At 38.4% G+C, this 20,340-nt stretch overlaps 1 protein-coding gene across 3 annotated transcripts in view; it reads left to right on the forward strand.

The window, feature by feature from the left end:
- Positions 1-20,340, forward strand: part of PIEZO2 (piezo type mechanosensitive ion channel component 2) — a 309,376-nt gene that overhangs the window by 190,530 nt on the left and 98,506 nt on the right. For all 3 annotated transcript variants that reach the window (XM_072998801.2, XM_072998800.2, XM_072998799.2), the window contains exons 6-7: positions 8,107-8,314; positions 9,764-9,977. In XM_072998801.2, coding sequence (XP_072854902.2) covers positions 8,107-8,314; positions 9,764-9,977 — 422 coding nt within the window. The remainder of the gene's footprint in view (positions 1-8,106; positions 8,315-9,763; positions 9,978-20,340) is intronic.

Below are 20,340 nucleotides of genomic sequence, written 5' to 3' on the forward strand. Positions count from 1 at the left end.
CTGCTAATGCAGCATGCCGTTGGGGAGACTGTTCCTTCATTTGTGATTTACAACATTGCTACTAAATTTGGGAAGGGAGGCAGGAATTAGCAAACAAAGCTGCATATGGTACTAGTATAAAAAGAACCTTTATGGAGTTTTAGAAACACCAGATTCACTCTCAGTCCCTATTATTTCCTTCTAAAGAGTGATATGAATGGAAACACTGCAGTACTTGTGTTGAGCTCCTTGGCAGACAAACAGTGCCAAAGATTCTTTAAATATTCTTCCCCTTATAAAAGAAAGTTGATTCTTCATTTCACTGGACTCATGTTCCCAAAGGACGGTGCTCATCTAACTGAAAAACTTTGACTTTTTAAACTTTTAAAAGAACTGTTGAGTACAAAATAATCTTATTTCTCTCTAGTTTACATTAGTGGTTAACTTCTCTGAAAACTTGAGTTACTTTCACCTTGGTATCTAGTGGTGTGAAACTGTTGAAAACTGTGTTGTTCAAGGCAGGAAGCGTTTATTTTGAAATGCTGATGTGTCCAGCATCTCTGTCTTACTGTACTTTACACAACCATGTCTCTCTGTTGAATTCTGCAGTCTTTAGAAAGAGTAATAATGATATACAGTATTTTACAATAAAACATATATTGAAATGCTTATAATGCAGCCACAGTGTTATTTTTCTCCTTTAAAGTCCGTTCCACATGGACTTCTCAAATACTTATTAATATCCCTAGTTCTGCTATGAATACTTATTTGCTACTAATAAATGGATACTGAACGCAAACTATGATGGGACTTTTTGGGATTATGAATAACTGAAAAAAAATATGAGAAAAGAAGCTTAGGACATGATATCATGTGCATGGATTTTTTTTTAAAAAAAGAACCACTTCACACATTTCTAACCGGAAGGGAATGCAGAGCTCCTTCCAAATAGAGAATTTGGCTAATACAATAGATATCTCAAGGAAGCACCTGTGTCCCGTTAGGGTGGTTTTGCCTATCCAGCTTTGAAAGCTCATGATGTTTGCCCAATTATAACAATTCCATAAAGCATTTCTTTTAAGTGTAAACAGGAGGCACTCATTGATTTTAGCAATAACTTTATTGGCAGATAACATTAATGACTGAGTATGCTAATTTAATGAGTGACAACATGAGGTACTGTGACATCTTTGAGAAAATTTATTCCTATGTGAGCTTTTATGGATTACAGTTGCTTCTTCAGCCCGTGTTGTGCTGAAGGGGCTCCAGGTGCTTGCAGACAGAGTCTATCCAGAATCACAGTGTGGATTTTGAGCTAATAGATCCACCATTTACATAGTATTTTCCCTCAGACAGTTGCAGGAGAAATGTAAGAAACAACAACAGCCACTCTTTGTGGCCTTCATGAATCTTAAAAAGGCCTTTGATTTGGTTAGCAGGGACTGCCTTTTTAAAATCCTTCCCAAGATTGGATGTCCACCTCGACTCCTTAACATCATCAGGTCCTTTCATGAGGAAATGAAGGGCACTGTAGTTTTTAATGGCTCAAGCTCAGATCCTGTTGACATCTGAAGAGGAGTGAATCAGGGCCATGTCCTCACGCCAACTCTGTTTGGGATCTTTTTTGCTGTCATGCTGAAGCACGCTTTTGGAACTGCAACAGAAGGGGTCATGTGGGAGTTCCTCTTCGCCAATGATTCAGCTGTTGGTGCCCATTCTGCTGAAGAGCTCCAACAACTTACAAACCTTTTTTAGTAAAGCCTGCCAAGATTTTGGACTAACGATCAGCCTGAAGAAAACACAGGGCATGGACTCACCTCCCTCTATTACCGTCTCTACACAAGAACTGGAAGTTGTTCATGATTTCATGTACCTTGGCTCAACGATCTCTGACACTTACTCTCTCTAGATGTCGAGCTGGATAAATGCATTGGCAAAGCAGCTACCATGTTCTCTAGACTCACAAAGAAAGTATGGCTTAACAAGAAGCTGATGGCATATACCAAGATCCAGGTCTATAGAGCCTGTGTCCTGAGTACACTTCTGTACTGCAGCAAGCCCTGGACCCTTTGTGCACAGCAGCAGAGGAAGTTAAACACATTCCATATGCATTGTCTCCGACACATTTTTGGTATCAGCTGGCAGGAAAAAGTTCCAAATAGAGTAGTCCTAGAACAAGCTGAAATTTTTAGCATGTATACATTGCTGAAACAGCGACGTCTACATTGGCTTGGGCATGTCGTGAGAATGGCTGACAGTCGGATTCCAAAAGATCTCCTGTATGGAGAATTAGTGTAGGGAAAACATCCCAGAGGGAGACCACAGCTGTGATACAAAGATATCTACAAGCAGGATCTGAAGGCCTTAGGAATGGACCTCAACAGATGGGGAATGTTGACATCTGAGCGCTCAGCCTGGAGGCAGGCAGTGCAGCATGGCCTCTCCCAATTTGAAGAGACCCTTGTCCAGCAGGCCGATGCAAAGAGGCAGTCCCAAAACCAGCCAAACCAGGGAGCTGGACAGGGGACAGATTGTATTTGTCTTCAGTGTGGAAGGGATTGTCACTCTCAAATTGACCTTCTGAGCCACACTAGATGCTATTCCAAGACCTCTATTCAGAGCATGTTGCCATGGCTACAAAAAAACATAAGACATATGCCAAGGGTGCAAAGAAGTGGATTACAATCCACTTTTGCTTTCATTTGCCTTTTTATTTTTATTGAAAGAAACTAGCACAGCTACTTCTCTGAAAACTTAATACTTTTACTATACGGTATAATTAGTTGAATGTATGTTTGCAGATACATTGCTCAGATGGGAAAAGTTACATTTTTGGATTAAAATGTTTGTACTAAAAGTGGCTATGATGCTGGAATATGCTAAAACTGTAGCTGCCAAAATTTTCCCAGTGGTAGCTCATAACACTGAATAACTTATGTTCTGTTGTAGGAATGAGTTTTGATTCTCACGGGAGCAGCATGTTGGTGCATGTGTCAATGAGATCTGAGAGACTACTCCAGTGCAGCAATGTTTATACTGTATCAGAATATTAATAAATCAGTCTCAAATATATCTAATGGACATTCTGGCTCTGAACACAGTAGTAGTAGTCCCAGCTGTGATAGAAGCAGTGGCGCTTCCTGTCTGTCTTTTGTCTGCATTTGACAGCTTTGAGAAAACAGAGTTCAGTGATGGGTTTTTAGAGTTTCTTCTAACAACTAAAGAATATAATAATGTTTTTGGTTTTGCTCTTGTTGTCATGTACTGTATCTCAGTAGTGCATTGCTATCATACAGTGTTATTCGTTTGCTGAGATGTTTGGTTTCAGTCTGCATCCACAGATATATGCATCTGTGTGATAAGCAGTTTCTAATGAATGAAAATATTTCTTTTTAATTATTTTAGGAAGCATGATTTCAGTGGTTAGTATTTTAAAAATAGTGAGATTTTTAAATATTTTGCCTTTGATAAATCCACACATGCAAACTTGCTTTTGAAACTGTTCAGATTTCTAAAACCCATTCTTTAACCATGGGGATTGAAAATGTAATGGAATTTGAAAAATATGTTGGGTTTGCAGAATCACATATGATATCTTTGGGTGCAGATTTTTACACTTTGCAAATATATTTTGTTTGCTTGTTTAGTTATTTACTATATTGCAATGCTGTCTTGCTCCCAAGTAAGACCCAGGGCGGCTCAAAAATTATTAAAAGGCAAAAAAGTTTAAAACTCAATAAATTACTGCATAAAAACATTTATACCTCTAATTAGTATTAAAGTAATTAATTAAAACTCTTTAAACCCCTTAAAATGAGATAAAACATACATATAATATGCAAAGTCACAATATTCAAGTTAGCAAATGTTGATTATACAAACCTGAATCAGTCCTGCTAAGGACTGAAAATCCCTGTAAGTACAATTGCATTAGATACCACTCTTGCCCATAAAACTCTGTGAACTTGAAACTGAGACTTGATGATAAACATGAAGTCTAGGAGCCTAGACTGTTTTGTCCTCTCCTAGAGTTTTGTATCTCAAGAAGGAGACATAGCTGTGCTCTGTATTAAAGGTGTATCGCCAATATGATATCACGGACAGAGTGAAGGACCAGCACTCAGAACTGAATTCAAATCCCTCCTCATCCAAGGAAGCTCACTGGGGGTGGGGAATGGCGCTGGTAAAACCACTTCTTAAATATCTCTTATACATTGAAAACCATATTACGGTTGCTCTGAGTCAGTTGTAGCTCAATAGCACAACACACACACGCATTAAAGATAATATAGCTTGACTTTCAAAGTGGATGAAAGTATGTTCACTTGTGTTATTCTGCTGTTATTTAGTGCCATTGGTGATCAGACATATGGAAAGTGTTTGCAGGAAAGTCTGGAATTCCACCCTGGTTCAAAAAATTTTGGAAACATGTCCTTATAATTCAGTAGCTGTCCGTTCTATATGAGGGTAAGCCAAAGGTTCAACTTAAAGGGGTTATTCATAGTTCAGATACTAAATAGTTTAGATACTAAGTATAATGAAGAGGAAACTGAATTAAGCTTGTAAAAATGAACTGTATTCTCAAATGGACCAAATACCTAAGTCCTAAGAGGCAAATTTTTGATATGTACAGCTTCTCCAATCCTTTTTGTGCAGCGATGCTGGGCAAAAAGCTATATCAGAATTCTGAGAAAGACTGAAACAATATTTTGAATGCTGTTAAAATATTGTTTCAGTCTGTGGGCAACGGGCAGATCATCCACTTGCACCAGGGCCAGATTCGCCAGGACAGCTTGTACGACAGAGTGCTGACAGAGTGCTGTCCTCTAAAGATGCCGGCCACAGTGACTGGCAAAACGTTAGGAAGAACAACCTTCAGAACACGGCCAAAGAGCCCGAAAAACCCACAACAACCAATATTTTGAATGCTTACTGAGACCATCTTATGTTCAGAGAGCATATACAGTCATGGCCAAAAATATTGGCACCCTTGCAATTCTGTCAGAAAACGCAGCCCTTCTCTCAGAAAATTGTTGCAGTTGTAAATGTATTCACATGTTCATTTCTTTCGTTTGCGTTGGAACAACACAAAAAAAAAAAGAGAAGAAAAGTCAAATTTGATACAATGTCACAAAGAAACCAAAAAATGCACTGGCCAACATTATTGGCACCCTTAATATTTGGTAACAACCCCTTTGGAAAAATAACTGAAATCAATTGTTTCCTGTAACCATGAATGAGTTTCTTACACCTCTCTACTGGAATTTTGGACCACTCTTCTTTTGCAAACTGCTCCAGGGCCTTCAGATTTGAAGAATGCCTTCTCCCAAGTGGTGTTTTGAGATCTCTCCACAGGTATTCTATGGGATTCAGATCTTGACTCATTGCTGGCCATTTCAGAGCTGTCCAGCGCTTTCTTTGTAACCATTTCTGAGTGCTTTCTGAAGTGTGTTTCGGGTTATTGTCCTACTGGAAGATGCATGTCCTCTGTTGGAGACATAGCTTTCTGACACTGGCCACTGTGTTGCTCCCCAAAATTTTTCAGATTTCATGATACCATTCACACAGTCAAGGCATCCAGTGCCGGAAGCAGCAAAGCAACCCCAAAGCATCTTTGAACCTCCCCCATGTTTGACTGTAGGGACTGTGTTCTTTTCTTTGAAGGCCTCATTTCTTTTTCTGTCAACAGTGCCATGATGTCCTTTATCAAATGCTCTACTTTTCTCTCATCTGTCCACAGTACATTCTCCAAGAAGGATTGTGGCTTTCTCACATAAGTTTTGGCATACTCCAGTCTTGCTTTTTTATGCCTTTGTGTCAGCAGTGGTGTCCTCCTGGGTCTCCTACCTTTTCATTCAGATGGCGACGGATAGTGTGAGCTGACACTGTTGTACCCTGTGTCTGCAGATCATCTTAAATTTGTTTGGAAGTTAATCTGGATTCGGTATCCACCATTCAAACAACCCTTCGTTGTAATTTTTCAGTAATTTTGCTCTTCCGTCCATGTTCAGGGAGGTTAGCTACAGTGCCATGAGTTGTAAAGTTCTTGATGATATTGTGTACCGTGGACACAGGAGCATTAAGATATCTGGAGATGGACTTGAAGCCTTGAGATTGTCAATGTTTTTTCACAATTTTCTCTCTCAAATCTACAGACAACTCTTCATTCTTTTCTCCATACTCAGTGACACACACAACACAAACGTTGAGTCAACTTTTCTCCATCTTAACTGGTTGCAAGTGTGATTACTATATTGCCCACACCTCTTACTTGTGACAGGTATATCTAAATAAAAATTAAAGGAGCATCACATGCTTGAAAAGCAATTATTTCTTACAATTTAGACACGGTGCCAATAATTTTAGCCAGTGCATTTTTGGGTTTCTGTGTGGGATTGTATGAGATTTGACTTTTCTTCTCTGTTGTTTTGTGTTGTTCCAACGTAAATCAAAGAAATGAATATGTGAGTACCAGAACATTTGCAACTGCAACAATTTTCTGAGAGAAGGGTTGCATTTTCTGACAGAATTGCAAGGGTGCCAATATTTTTGGCGATGACTATATATAAGGAGCCATTGGAATATATAGAAGTATTTCTTCTACCATTATAGTAGTTAGCTCTTCTCCAGTGGTTCCCCACCGAATTTCTTTAATTAGAGTTGGTGTACTTTTGTTGCGGGTTAGTGAAACATCATTGAGAACTTTACGTTTTTGATTTCCAACTAGATGTGATATTTAACAGAATTCTTTTTATCAGTGTTTATAACTATATCATATGGTATTGAGTGCATGGCACCTCATATTACTGACATGTTTTGAAAGCTTTTGTGATTGCCTAAACCAGTGGTTCTTAACCTTTGTTACTCAGATGCTTTTGAACTGCAACTCCCAGAAACCCCAGTCAGCACAGTTGGTGGTGAAAGCTTCTGGGAGTTGCAGTCCAAAACTCCTGAGTAACCCAAGGTTAAGAACCAGTGGCCTAAACGAAATCCATGTATAATAGTGATGGACTATGTATGACCCTCCAGATGATGTTGAACTGCAACTCTTGGTTTCATTCACACTTGCTTTGTGGACAAGGAAAGCCCGACAACCATCTGGAAGCACACCCTGGATGAAAACTGGCATTCATGTGATACAATTAGAAGTTGTCAGGAGAAGGTTTTCTAGATCAGATTAATGTAAAGTTTATTTCACATATGACTGAGAGTTTGGGTTGTCATCTTAATGGAAAAGATGAAGGTTGCACAGCATGAATTAAGTACAGGACACATGCTTTATCAAGAACAATGGAAGAATTAGCTGCTGTTGCTTACTTTGTATTGGAGAGAATAACAGCTTTAATGTCATACCTACGCGTTATAAAATAATGCTAGATGCAACAATAATACTGATTTTCTTCCAGCAGAGAAAGAACAAAGTTACTTAAGAAATCTTTCAATTAAATTTGTTTCTTTAAAAGGACTGAGCATAACCAGATAAGGGAACCAATAAAAAAATTAACACAATAAAGTGTCCAAGGTTAGAGGAAAGGTGTACAGAATTAAATTAGTGTAGGTACATTTTAGATTGCTCTTTGCTGTTTTTTGTCTTCTTTTTTGTTATTTCACTCCCCTCCCCCAGTGAGATGCGGTCGGTACGGATGTTATTGGAATATAGGAATTATGCCTTAGGGTCTTGTTTTGGGGTTACATGTTACATTGCTTCAGCATATATGATTAACATGCTTGGCCCTCCAACATCAGCTCCCATCATCCCTCATCATTAAAAATAACAGCTAGGGCTATTGGAATTGCTGTCTCACAACATCTGGAGTCCCACATGTTCACCTTCTCCCTGGTGTAAAGAACGGAAAACCAGAAAGGGAGGAGTTCACTGTAGCTGAAAAGAGAGATGACTGCTTAAGCAAGGTTGTGGCAATGAGAGTATGAGGACAGTTGCAGGAACATAGAATACGGTCAGCAGCCATTTAGACAACAGAAAGGGAAAAAGCAACAAATAAATAAATTACATTACACTTAAAAGAAAGAGAGAACATGGGTTCCTCTGGCATGAGACAAATGATCAATATGGATTTTATTCATGCATTGTATGTGTATCATCCTGCAATTTTCTCTCATTTTCAGAATGAAGCAGAGAGAATAGAGGCAGAAGATGCATTAATATGTGAAGATTTGGATGATGAAGAGTGTGGGGAAGAGGAATTTGAAGAAACTACAAAATTAAAGCTGCTGAGAAGAATAGCCTCAATAGCTTCCAAACTGAAGGAGATTATTGGCAACATTATAACCACAGCTGGAAAAGTTGTTGTTACAATTCTGCTTGGTACAACAGGTGGGTCCTCTTAAAAAGTATGTTAGATTGCAAATTTAACCCAGGCTTTAGCAGTTACTGAGCATTAGGAATTGGCCATTCAATAGTTAAAGTAACTACATCTCTAGCTTGATGTACATGGAAATTAAAACTTATTTGCTCATATTTTTAAGTATTTGACAACACCTGCATAGCTATACAAAGCATTCAGCCTTAACACCTCAAAGCACTTATATTGCCAGGTGGACATTCATGAAAAACTGAAGTTCTATTGCTTAATGTTGATTTTTGGCAATAGTTACAATTTTGTAGTCGCTACATACCTATTATTCCAAATATTATTTACAGATAATAATCTTATTCATGTGTCCAAACTGAACACATACAAGGTGCAGAAGGAAATGGGGGCACACAAACTGGCTCATAATTCTTGTGAATGCCACCCTGCTCCCTCCCTTCTGGACCTTCACACATCCTTCTGGACATTATTGGAAGCCTCCCGTCATGTTCAGAACCCTATGCTCAGTTGAACATCCTTGGGACTTTTCTTCAGATATTTCTGCTCAACGTACAGAAATTGGTGGTGGAGAGGGGGAGCCATTTTGCATCGGAGCAGGGCTGATCAGTCTGTCCTGAGACCCTTCAGCACTTTATGCACTCACTTGTTCAGACTAACCGTCTAAACAGAATCAGTATTGTAGGGACACACATTCTACTTCTGTGTAAGAAGTAGAGTATGTGTTTTTATATATCTACTGGTGTTTTCAATATGTGCCCAACTGCTTGGCTCTGGGGGGGGGGGCAGGCTTGTCTCTAAAGCTAACAGCCTATTTTATATAAAATTGTCTTTTTAAAACTGTAGACAATTGGATGGATGATCACCTGAAAGAATATTATGTCCAGTTCTTTAGTAATCTGCATTTCTTAAAATCCCCATAAAATTTAACTTTTAGATAAATTTAAAAAAAATTCTTTCAAAACATACATATTTTCTCTCAAAATGTGCGTTCTAAATTCAGATTTCTAGACCTAAATGTTTTTTGAACTGAAAACTGATTACAAGAGAGGGCCCCTTTGGTGGCAACTCCCTGATTTAGAAGTCCTTACTCTGGATGACCATGCTAGTTTCCTCTCTCTTCCCCCCCCTGTTTTTTTTTCAAACAGGTTTTTTTTGTCATTGAAGTCCTTTTTAATTAGTTTGGTTCCTTTTTATTGCTAGTAGAAGTAATAGTGGTAATACTATTATCATTAATGCATTTTATTTATTACTTTATTGGACAAAATCTTAATATTAACACTTTAACATTTTAATATTAATATATCAATTATAACTTTGTTTTTTTCCTTGTATTTTGTTATTGGTAATCTTTATTACTGTTTCTGTGGCAAGATGTAATAAAAAATTTAATACATAAAATGCTTTTCTCCAACATAGCCGTGAGCACAAACCATCTGTTCAATTTTTTACAGGAATGATGTTGCCATCGCTGACTTCAGCAGTGTACTTTTTCTTATTCCTGGGTTTGTGTACATGGTGGTCTTGTTGCCGAACGTTTGATCCACTGATATTCAGCTGTCTCTGTGTGTTAATGGCTATATTCAGCGCAGGCCACTTAATTGGACTTTACCTATATCAGTTACAGTTTTTTCAGGAAATTATTCCACCAAATGATTTTTATGCCAGGTAAGACGCTTTCTTTGCATCTTTCAGTAAGTGGGCCTAAGACATATTTTTGAAAGGATTGTTTAATTACTGAACATATCAATTTGTGACCAATGTGGGATGTATTTAGAGAAATGTAAAATGTATGAAGTAGTTTAGGGATAAAATATCATTTTAGTAGGATTACCAGGGTAAAGAGAAATATTATTTAGGAAAAAGAAACACAGATGGGAGAAGGTTAAGCCTAGAGAGAGGAAAGGATCTGAAGCATATTGTTCTGTTGGCTGGGGAAGCTGTAGAACTTTTGTGCAATTGGTAACTTTTAATCAGATGTTGGATTAGTTCATTTTTTAGAGGAGGGGTCTATTTGACAATAACATTACAGCTATACTAAACAACAAGATTTTGGCCAATGAGTGTATTCTAATTGGGAATTACAACTGAATTTATGGAATATGTACTGTTTCTTGCGTGGACAGATCATTGAGCCTGCAGTTGTTTTCCGTGTTAATAAATTTTGCAGGGTGGCATGTTCACGTTCAGAAGAGATGTACTAATAATTATGCTACTGTAGTATATGGACATGTGGGGCAATAGGAAATTAAGCGATAGAAATAGCAGTAGACACCAGTTGCCAGAAAGGTGTCAAATGGGGATCTTTCTTTTTCTTTCTTTTCCCTTTGTTTCATCTTCTTATACTTACCTTTGTTAACTTCCATCTGTTGGAAGTACTGTACATATTCAGTATACAGAGAGTTCCCAGTTTGTTCTGAATAGCAATGCATGTCTGTTTCTAGAAAATGTTTGTAGAGTGATCCCCTGCCATCTAGAGGCAAGAGTTAAAGAACACAGTTCATGGTTTATGGGAGTTGTTGCTAAGGATCTGCTCCTGCTTTCTGTCAGGCAAAAACATGCTAGCACAAACTAACTTGGCTACCTCATCAAAAACTTCAGCTATCTGTGTCTTCGTGTGTATGCATGTGTTACACCAGTTGTTTAACACATAACAAAATTATGACAGCATTCAACCAGGAAAAAGTGTCTCAAAAATCTTCTTGCAATATCCACAAGTTGTGTTCACAATTAAACATTTTAAACTAGGTTCCATTTTCTGTCAAAATATAGTTCATTTAGGGAATATTATAGTCTCCCTTGTTTGAAACATGCAAAATATGTCTCTTGTGTGCCCGGTCAGTCATGTTCCCCCAAAGAATTGCTGCGTGCTGAACCCCTAAGCGCTATATCAATAACATGGAAAGCAGAAGAATATTGACTAAGATCAGTCTATGAATAAATGGGTGCATTGTACTTCTAGCCCCAGAATAAATGCCTGCACTGGGGTTTTAGAGAGCAAAGGTTTTTGGTTTTTAACTTGGAAGGGAAAAGCAGCTGGCAAACAGTTTAACATTAATTCTCACTATAGTGTGGGCACTTACTGAAAATTAAATGCCCACACTACAGTGGAACTTGCCATATTTTATTTTATTTTATTTTATTTTTTATTTAGTCTTGAGTAGGCAGTTAGGAGCCATTCGCTTTATCAAAGACATGCTCCTTATTTATTGATTCAGGCCAATCCAGCAGCCTAGCGTATTGGATTCACTTGGGGAGGGGGGTAGGTATTCCTTGCGTAATTATGTTGTAAACTACCCAAAGAGGGCTGTTGCGCTATGGAGCAATATATACGTAGGAACAACAACAGTCTGCATTTTTGGACTCTCCTTATGGCTGGCTATAGGGATTGTCATTATGGCCTCCCAACAACTCTATAGTGAGTGAGATCCCATGGCAGCCTCAAAAGCTTGGTGTCTGTGTAGAATTGGTAATATTTTATCCCCCCCCAAAAAAAATCATTGTAGCTCATGATGTCATTAGGCTTGCACAGCATAGCTTCATGAACAGGATTTTAGCCATTGTAAGGAAGCATTAAAAGGGGATGTGTTTCTCTAAACAGCACTGAAATACAGATTAGGATTTAGCCCTTTATTCCTATACCACTGTTGGCCGGCCGGTTCCCTCAAAACTAACAGGATAATTCTGGAGTAAGGTCACTGTGTCTTTTTCTCTGTGTGGCTCACCATTGGTGCTCCTCACCCAGCCACCGTGCAGCAACACATTTTAGTGTACTGTAGCCTCTAAAGCAAGTCTGGGGAAGGTGAGGCTCTCAAATTGATGTTGGGGTCAAATTTCCATCAGCCCTAGGCAGCCTAACCAATGCTGAGGATGCAAGTTATACCGTACTTCAAAATCTACACAACCACACAAACCCTCATCTTTGGTCTAAAAAGTTGCCACTTGGGTGGTCCCAATAGGTGCTGTTCTTCAGTTAACTGTGGAAGCATGGAGAATGAATCTTTTCAGAGGTGTACTCTCAAATATGGAATGGTCTCTCTAGAGATTCTTTCCTGAAACCAATACTTACTTGTGTCTTTGTGGCTCCAGGAAAACACTTTTTCATTTTTCAAAGCTCTTCAACATGAATTAAAATATTGACATAAAGGTTTTAATTATATATGATGCAGAGACACAGGTCTCTGTATTATAAGGTTTATAATTATTACTGGTAATATGTATTTGTTTTTCCTTTGGTTTCATTCTGGTTGATTCCTTTCACTTGATTTTAGTGCTGTGCCATGTCTGATTCGATTGTGTGAGGTTAGTTTTTTTAAAAAAAGAAATTAAATGACTTAACAGTGCATTGACTAGAAGAATTAAGTTATAGAACAACAAATGAACACCTGTATTAGAGGTTATTCCAAATATTATGTGTGCAGTGACAAATAAAGCTTTATCTCTGTAAATCAACAGCATAACCTATAACAAAACAACTTGAAAATATGCCACTTTCCCAGTGTATCCCTCGGGCCATCTCTTATGTGAGATACCTCCAAAAGCAGAAGATTAATTACAGTGAAGATAAGTGCAGTCTTTTGTTATCAAAATCCCTAAATGAATATCTTTAACATTTCCCCCACATAGTTTTTTTAAAAAATGTAAATAGAGTGGTGCCCCGCAAGATGATGTTAATTCGTTCCATTGAAATCGCTGTTTTGCGAAAACATTGTCTTGCAAAAAGCGTTTCCCCATTGGAATGCATTGAAATCCATTCAATGCGTTCCAATGGGGAAGAATAGTCGTTGTCCAGTGAAAATCGCCCATAGGGAAGCCATTTTGCGAAGCACCGATCAGCTGTAAAATCGCTGTCTTACGAAAAATGGAAGCGCCGATCAGCTGTAAAAATTGTCTTGTGAAAAACGGTCTGTGAAGCACGGACCAAATCATCGTCCAGCAAAATCCCCCATGGGAAGAACCGTTTTGTGAATCGCTATAGCGATCGCAAAAAGTCATCATCCTGCGGATTACCTGTTTTGCGGGGTAATGGTTTAGCGGGGCCCCACCGTATAACGATAGAAATGAGTTTCAGGCAACTTTGCAAGATGATTGTGTCTTTGCAGATTAGTTCAGCTTTTTGATCGGAAAGTACTAGCAAAAGAGTGAGAACAGCCATGAAAAATTTTGCCATTAAAAGCCAAAACATGGTGAGCGCTAGTTTAGTGCCCTGTTTAGTGCCCTGTACATCCACAAAATCCTAGATTTGGTTTAATCCAAATTGCCCAAAGCCACAGTATGATATCTATTTAAACTGGGAGTATACTATGCTGTGCCAATATGCCAGCAAGTTTGGAAAACTCAGCAGTGGCCAGAGGATTGGAAAAGATCAGTCTACATCTCAATCCCAAAGAGGAGCAGTGCCAAAGAATGCTCCAACTACCTACAATTGCACTCATTTCACACGCTAGCAAAGTTATGCTCAAAATCCTACAAGGTCGGCTTCAGCAGTATGTGGACCGAGTACTCCCAAGGTGGATTTCGAAGGGGCAGAGGAACTAGAGACCAAATTGCTAACATGTGCTGGATTATGGAGAAAGCCAGAGAGTTCCAGAAAAACATCTACTTCTGCTACATTGACTATGCAAAAGCCTTTACTGTGTGGACCACAGTTCTTTGGCAAGTTCTTAAAGAAATGGGAGTGCCTGACCACTTTATCTGCCTCCTGAGAAATCTATATGTGGGACAGGAAGCAACAGTTAGGATTTGGAACAACTGATTGATTCAAAATTGAGAAAGGAGTACGACAAGGCTGTATCTTGTCTCCCTGCTTATTTAACTTATATGCAGAATACATCATGTGAAAGGCCAGACTGGAGGAATCCCAAACTGGAATTAAGATTGCCGGAAGAAATATCAACAACCCCAGATACGCAGATGATACCACTCTGATGGCAGAAAGTGAGGAGTAATTAAGGAATCTCTTAATGAGGGTGAAAGAGGAGATGGCAAAAATTGGTCTGAAGCTCAACCTCAAAAAAACTAAGATCATGGCCATTGGTCCCATCACCTCCTGGGAAATAGAAGGGGAAGATATGGAGGCAGTGACAGATTTTACTTTCTTGGGCTCCATGATCACTTCAAATGATGACAGCAGCCCTGAAATTAAAAGACACCTGCTTCTTGGGAGGAAAGTGATGACAAACATAGTCAAAGCTATGGTTTTTCCATTAGCGATGTATGGAAGTGAGAGCTGGACCATAAAGAAGGGTGACTATTGAAGAATGGATACTTTTGAATTGTGGTGCTAAAGGAGACTCTTGAGAGTCCCCTGGACTGCAAGGAGAACAAACCTCTCCATTCTGAAGGAAATCAATCCTGAATGCTCATTGGAAGGACAGATCCTGAAGCTAAGGCTCCAATACTTTCACCATTTCATGAGAGGAGAAGACTCCCTGGAAAAGACCCTGCTGTTGGGAAAGTGAGAAGGAAAGAGGAGAAGGGGATGACAGAGGACGAGATGGCTGGACAGTGTCATTGAAGCTACCAACATGAATTTGACCCAACTCCGGGAGGCAGTGGAAGACAGGAGTGCCTGGTGTGCTCTAGTCCATAGGGTCACAAAGAGTTGGACACAACGACTAAAGAACAAAAAACTACACTGAGTTCAGTTGGTCCATCTGCTGAATAAATAATGAATAGGATTGTGCTATAAGTTATTAGATCAAATTCCATTTGCAGAATTCCTTCTGCCTTTTATGGATTTGAAGAATTAGGGTTTCAGTGTTGTGGGGCATATATATATATTATTGACAAAACAGGAGCAATGCTGCCAACACGCTAACTTAATGAGGAGCTAGTGGAAAGTATGTAAGGAACAGAAGTTGCTGGAAATTTGGAACATTAGAACTGATATAACACATTCCTTTTCATGTTGCCAAACTGTAATGAAAAGAGAGAACTATATGCTTTTAATTATCTGTGCACTTTGATGTATTTTACAAACAGCAATATTTGTGACTGGAATAATGAATGAAAGTTAGTTATAAGGTAGATATTGAAATGTTGTTGTTGTGCCTGTTCAGATGCATTTAGCACAAAACTGTGACTATTACCAGACCCTGACAAATATAACTTAATTTTGGAAAAAGGGGTTTTGGTTTGTTTGTTTATATATTTGTTGTTATAAGAAGTCACTGTTTAAATTATAGACATATGAAAACATGTTGGCTTGCAAATGACTGGCAGTAGGAATTTCTTTCAGCTCTCTGAAATTACTGTTTTGTCAACAATTAGTCAATAGCAGTATAAAAATAAGTAATCACTTTATGTGTGAAAACCTTTCATAGGGATATTTTAAAGTTGCCTAAATCTACAGTCTGAAAGTATAAAACGAACAAACCACTACATTCATGCAAATTTTATGTGAACACCACTTGATTCTGACCACTGTTCTTTTGAGTTTTTACCCTTTTCCCAGTATTTTAAAATAGCTCTCTTTTTATCCTTCAGATGATTGTAAGAGAAAAAGATAAACCCTCTATGGTATTTGATCACCTGGCTGTAAAATAAACAAGCCACCCACAGTTGTGGGAGCTTCAGAGCTCAAACCTCTCAGACTTGTTTTGCATTTTTATGAACAAATTAATATCAAACCAGATAAACTTCTCTGTGCAGTGGACCAGCGTATCTCTTCTTCTAGAAAGAAATGGCCATAGATCATGGGCATTATCTCCCTCTGCAGAGTACGAAAAGAATTGAGCCAGTAAGATTAATGTACTCAGCTTAAGAGTTTGTCTGATTGACCATCCTTAGGTATGCAACTTTCAAAACTGATGCCCTCTAGCTTCAGTTCTTTGGATTGACAATTATGTTTCTTCAGATAATTTTGATTCATTATTTTAACCTATCACAGCTGGTTTCCCTCTGTACCAGACTATACCTCCTGCTGGTCACACTGTTATTTCACAATGTTGTGTATACATGTTTTTCCCAGCCCATATATTAAAGTTTATTGCAGGAACTAGCTTTCATCACTTCCAACCAGAAGTGATGTTATATTTATTTTATTTATAAACATAGTTTATATAGACCCAATTGTTAAGGAGACATTTTGCAGACTTCTAGAATTAAATCAGCAAGTTTTTTTTTCCAATGGACATACTTTCTTGAAGACATGTCTTTTCTCATTCCTTCCAGAACAGAGCTTAGAAGGCAAGATTTTTTAAGCCAACATATTTTGCATATACTCACCACGGGTAGTGAATCTAGACCCATCCTCAATGTCTCCAGTTTCATCATTCTACATGTGGAAGTTGATGAGTCTAAAAAGACAAACATCATTGTCTGTGGACAGTCCCACACAAAGAGTGTCCACGCAAGACAGAGCTGCACCTGAATGGAGCTCAAGTAATACAGTTACTTGCAACAAAAAGTATGCCTCCCATAAAAACACATTTGAAAAGTAACACAGCAAGCAAGAATGGATTTATTTAGCTCCTTACTCTCTCACTGGTGTAATGAATACCCTTTTATAATAACCACTAGAGTGACCTTTAAAGGGCATTTTGAGGCATTTTCAATGGAATTTTAAAATTTTGTGTTTATCTCTTATTACTGCTAATTTAAAAAAGGCACAAGGGACAAAGGTGAATAAGTACATAAAATGAGTAACATAATAAGTTCCTAAAAGGGGAGTTGTGTTTACAATAGCAAGTTGTATTAAAGGGACTCTGTGCAACTAATTCCACAATGAATAACTTCTAAAAAGTAGATTCCCAAGCTCTGTGATGGATCTCATGCTATAAATGGTCAACCAAGATACATAGTTACCATATGTTTATTCAAATTAAATGATGTATTGAAATCACCAAGTGAAATTTGGTACTGATATGAGCTAAAATAATTTAAATAGGTATTATTTTGGGCAGTCACCTTAGTATGGCTTGGAATCCAGATGCATCATATTGGAAAAGGTGGTAACACTGCAAACAGTTATCATTTTTGTTCAATCTAGTGGATGTTTTTGGCCTTCGTAAATACTCCAAATCCCAATTTACAGCATAGTTCTCTTCATATTTTCTTAATCAAACAACTGTTTGGGGAATTTAAAATATAACTTCCTCAAAGTCATTTGCTTGAAGAGCATACTGAATGACTACGGAATCCATAGGTACAGCTATACCTACATGTAAGCAATCCTGAATTGACAGTGGCTGGCAAATACTGTAGATTTTACCCAGAAATCTAATGTGATCCTCCTTGTAAAATACCTTATATTATACCAGGCCACTTTTACAGCATTCTTCTATCTTTTCTTTATCTGTGATGGAACTGATAGAATGTCTTATGAGGCTCTCAGGTGAATCAGCAAAATAAACATCTGGTCCTTGAGTGGTATCAAATGCACAGTGGGGAGAGGAGGAATTTGAATTATAAATTGCTGTCATACAAGTGAAATTATTTCTATTCACTCCTCTTGACAAATCTCCCCTTCTTTCAGTATGTGTGTCCCCTAATCCGGAAGAGAATTAAGATACCCTAGGGAAGAGTAAAGAGGGAGGAAGGAGATGGTCTATCCTGTTTTTTAGATGGGAAATTAGAATCAAAGCCATGTTAGTGCACCAATTGTTAAGGTGTGGAATGTCTCACAAAGAAGGGCCCTTCTATGCTCAAATTGGGCTCAGTAGCATAAAAGAACTACGAAATAACATACACAAATCTTTTTCACTTTCTGTGCTTGTTTATCTGAAATATTTGAGGTTTACCGAAGGATTCCTGAATCCTAAAAAAACATTGCATGGTCAACAGGTTGTTTAGTGTAAACCAATTTCACCATAGAAACGAAAGAGTCACAGTTACTTCTCAAAGATTAGTTGGTTATGCTTATCCTTCAGACCTGCTAATATCCAATATTGTGTTTCTCCATTTTCTTAATTTTACAATAGAATTTCTCTTGAGTCCATAAAAACATGCAAAAATGCTAAATATATTTTATTTACTTTTGCAATATTTGTAAACCACTGTTTAACCATAAGAATTCATGAGCAGGAGATGGCTGATTGCATTACTGTATTTCACAACAGTAGTTCTGGAATACAAGATGTTCTTGTCTATATCTAATGATTGTATCATACAGCAGCTGGCTTTTTGCCTTTGGTAGATGCTGAAAGTGTGGTGGCAGAGTGCTCTTTCTAGTGTACTGGGTTGTCAGTATTGTTGACACCGCTCTAAACAGATTATACTGTTGCCTTCTGGCCTAGAGAACGATCAGAGAAAATGATGTTGAAGGGACTGGGATGGCAGTAATAAATGAAGCTTTCTTCTCAGTTTCATGAGATGTTCCTGCTTTGTTTAGGTCCATAGCAATGGCCATAGCAAACAGTCCCCCTTATAGGACATGTAGGGTGTCAGACTTCACAAGCTGTTTTTACCTGCTGTGGGAGTAGACTTCCTCACTGTGTATTTTAATACGGTTGCACCTGCATTGCTGGTGATAGAAAAGTCAGAAGGTTAGTCACTTCCTTTTCTTTCATTAAAAGTACTTAGCATTTGAGCAGCTGGCATGAGACACATATAAGACACTGGAGGTGCAATGCTTGACTTCTCTTTGCCACTTCAGCTGAGGAACCAAACGTTTCCCAATTCATCTAGCAATGTAGGCCTCTTCCTGTAATGGTCTATAAAAAATGATCATTCAAGCAATCCACCTCCTTTCTCTAAGAAGCTGATGAATTTTAAACAGTTCCCTATGTTTCTTCCTTTATATCCTTCCTCTGGATGTTCATGTTCATTAAATTTCTTCATAAAGCAGAAACAGTTGCTCATCTTTGCTAATGCTTTTATCCTGAATTTGTGCTTTGTGACCTAAATAGATTGAGATTAATTTACGCCTTCAGAGGAGCCTGTTTATCATCTGGGCATTTGTGGTTCTAATCATCACCATAGTCTCATGTAAACCTTATCTTGATCTCATTGTGAAAGGCAGACAATAGTTTTTTTGTGATTATAACATTTAAAGTCCTGGCACTGGAATAAAACAATCCATTCACTAGTGAGAGAGACAGTAGCAATTCTTCTGTATCAGTGTTAGAGTCTGGATAAATTGCCCTTATTGACTAGGGACTCTGGGAATTTGTTTTTAAAAGTCATTTTTTCATGCTCTGATCAAAAAGCCTTTGCTGTGAGAATTAGTATCGTATCACTGGAATACATAGGGCAACGGTGAGGAATCTTTGGTCCTCCAAATGTTGATGAACTGTTATTCTCATCCTGCTTCACCATCGATTTGGCTACAGATGCTGGAAATTTGCTTCTCAAGATGCGCAGGGGGTCACAGATTCCATATTTAGTGTGAGACACAGTGTGAGTGCAAACGACATTACAAGCAATGAACACTGGTGTATCTATAAGCAGTAAGCTGGTGCACACAGTCTGATTATCCTGGCCTGCAATGGAAGCAGCTAAGCAAATCACTAAAGTTGGTTCATTGGTTTGCTTTGGTTTTCTTCTTAACAAACTTTTAAATGGTGTGTAGCAATGGTTGTTGTGGGTTTTTCAGGCTCTTTGACCATGTTATGAAGGTTGTTCTTCCTGATGTTTCACCAGTCTCTGTGGCCAGCATCTTCAGAGGACTGGAGTAGGAACTCTGTCCCTGCTCTGTTGCTGCTTGTTAGATAGTTGAGTATTTATAGCTGTGGGAAAAGCTTTTATCTTTTTCAGGAGATAGGATGATGATAGTGATCAGCATGTTTTTGTTGTGGATGTATTGTTGTGATAAGGGGGAGAGATTATCTGTCACTGTGATTGATGGGTGTCTTTAGCTGGTCTTTTTGTGCAATGATCCCTGGTCCTTCTGGCTGAGTAGAGTTCATTGACCTTTTGCAGGCTGTATTTAAAACCGGGCCTTTTTGGCAGTGTCTCCTCGTCTTTGTACTAGCTTCCCTCCTGAGATTCGCATGGCCCTGTCAGCAAACACGGGTCCAAAAACACATGTAAGCCTGGACAGAGAGCAATCAGGAGTTTGCACATGCTAAAATGAGCTGAATGAGTCCAA

The sequence above is a fragment of the Pogona vitticeps genome, chromosome 4, assembly GCF_051106095.1.
Source record: "Pogona vitticeps strain Pit_001003342236 chromosome 4, PviZW2.1, whole genome shotgun sequence".
Classification (NCBI taxonomy): Eukaryota; Metazoa; Chordata; class Lepidosauria; order Squamata; family Agamidae; genus Pogona; species Pogona vitticeps.